Source organism: Echiichthys vipera, assembly GCF_963691815.1.
Source record: "Echiichthys vipera genome assembly, chromosome: 17".
Classification (NCBI taxonomy): Eukaryota; Metazoa; Chordata; class Actinopteri; order Perciformes; family Trachinidae; genus Echiichthys; species Echiichthys vipera.
Genome location: NC_139842.1, coordinates 2,763,809 through 2,765,517, shown reverse-complemented (window position 1 = coordinate 2,765,517; position 1,709 = coordinate 2,763,809). Strand labels below are relative to the sequence as shown.

General features: G+C 50.7%; 1 protein-coding gene across 1 annotated transcript; it reads right to left on the bottom strand.

Moving 5' to 3' along the window:
- Window positions 1-422: 422 nt before the first annotated feature.
- Window positions 423-725, bottom strand: LOC310960086 (small integral membrane protein 36-like; the record flags this gene model as incomplete). Its single annotated transcript, XM_083931690.1, has 1 exon — window positions 423-725. The coding sequence occupies one exon, from the start codon at window positions 723-725 to the stop codon at window positions 423-425; it is 303 nt and encodes a 100-aa protein (XP_083787816.1).
- Between the last annotated feature and the right edge of the window lie 984 nt (window positions 726-1,709).

Here is a 1,709-nt window from a genome sequence, read left to right as displayed (position 1 = left end):
TTCGCCTCATTTCAAATCTGAAAAGAGCCACAGGTGTCAAGACTGCAACTTATTCTCTCCTCTACTAAACTTCTGTGTGTTTTCCCAACCCTAACCTTAATCCTAAAGCCTCTCGGTCAACACAACAACACAACAGAAAGGCCCTCCTTAGTCCTTGTGCTTTATCGGTTGTGACATTTCCTCTCCAGAGCGGACCGCAGGCTTTGGCTTCATCTCCTTCAGATAAAGAAGGGATTTCACATGCATACACACACACAGCACTTAAAGGCAATCGACACATGTCACCCTCCCTTACCGTGCAAGCCTGGTCCTGTGCAGGTCAAATCCTAGCATTGTCCTAGCGAGAAACGAGATGTATAAAAAAAAGGAAAAATACAAAAAAAGAGTCAGTTATGTACAAAGGTGAGTCCGCAGAGTCTTGCTCAGACCATCGTGCTCTTCTTCTCCTTGAAGTCCGCGTGCGTCGGCTCGTGGTAGGTCGTGATCATGTTGGCCGCGTCCCACCGTGCCACCGGAGCCGGAGAGCTCTGCATCACCACCAGCCTGATGGGAGACTGAGTCGGCTGCGGGTCCGGGGCGTACTCCTTTGTGGGATCTTTGCCCCGGCAGTCGTACATGATACACGATATCAGGAAGACCAGGAGCAAGATAACGTAGCTGGCGATGAGGATGCAAAGGTTCAAAGTGACAGGGTCGATCTCCTGGTAGTTTTCCAGAAAGCCCATGGCGCCTGCTTCATGCTGGGCGGCCCTGGGGCCCGAAAGAACACGCCTCGCAGACCTCGGAGGAAGGGATGGCGGAAGGTATCGATGGTCGCTACCGACTGAGAAACACTAAACAAGCCCTGTGACAGCAGAGCCTTCTGTCTCTATCCTCTCCAATCTGTCTTCCTACTGCCCTCCCTCCCTCCCTCGCTTCTGTCTATCACCTCTCTGTTTCAGATGAGCGCCGTGGATACATGGCTTTGCGGTAAAAATACTTTAATCCACGCCACTCCTTCCCTCCAACCTTGAATTTCTGCGATCGATGGCCCCCTTTAATAACTTAAGCCTCCGTTGTAACACAGCACAGATTCCATGTTATATCATCTGCTAGCAAGTGAACATTAATCACTGTGTATGTGATGTATTTGAGTGTGTGTGTGCGTGTGTGTGCGTGTGGGTGGTGTAATCTTAATCTTGATTGTGAGTGGGGATTGACAGAGGAAGCCATCTGGCTAAATGGAGCGCGGCTAAAAAAGCCACTCAGAAAATGCTAAATGCTAAACATGCTAGCAGGAGACTTTGTAAGAAAGAGGTTCCTCTCTAAAGATGTTTGTCCTCATATGATTTTGTTGGAAGTGCATCCTGGAACAGATTACAGCAGCCTTCTTCCTCTGTGCGTCAGGCCCTATGTTGCAGGCCATGAGGGAATCAGAGACGGGATTATCACTGGTGGACGGCGGCAGCGGCGGTGGTGGTGGTGGTTGATAATCTCCGCTGATGCATGACGAAGCACGTCACAGTCGAGGGGAGTTTGCAGGCATGAAAATATGCTTGTGTGTGTGTTTGTGTGGAGGTGACACTCGAGGTTTCACTTGGGATTACTGTGACGCTGACGGACAGCAGAGGGCAGCGGTTAGCAACGTTAGCAGGGGGAGTAGACTGAGGAGAAGCAGAGCTGCAGGCTGGACACTGACTCAGACCAAGACTTCAGGAGAGGGACGGGAG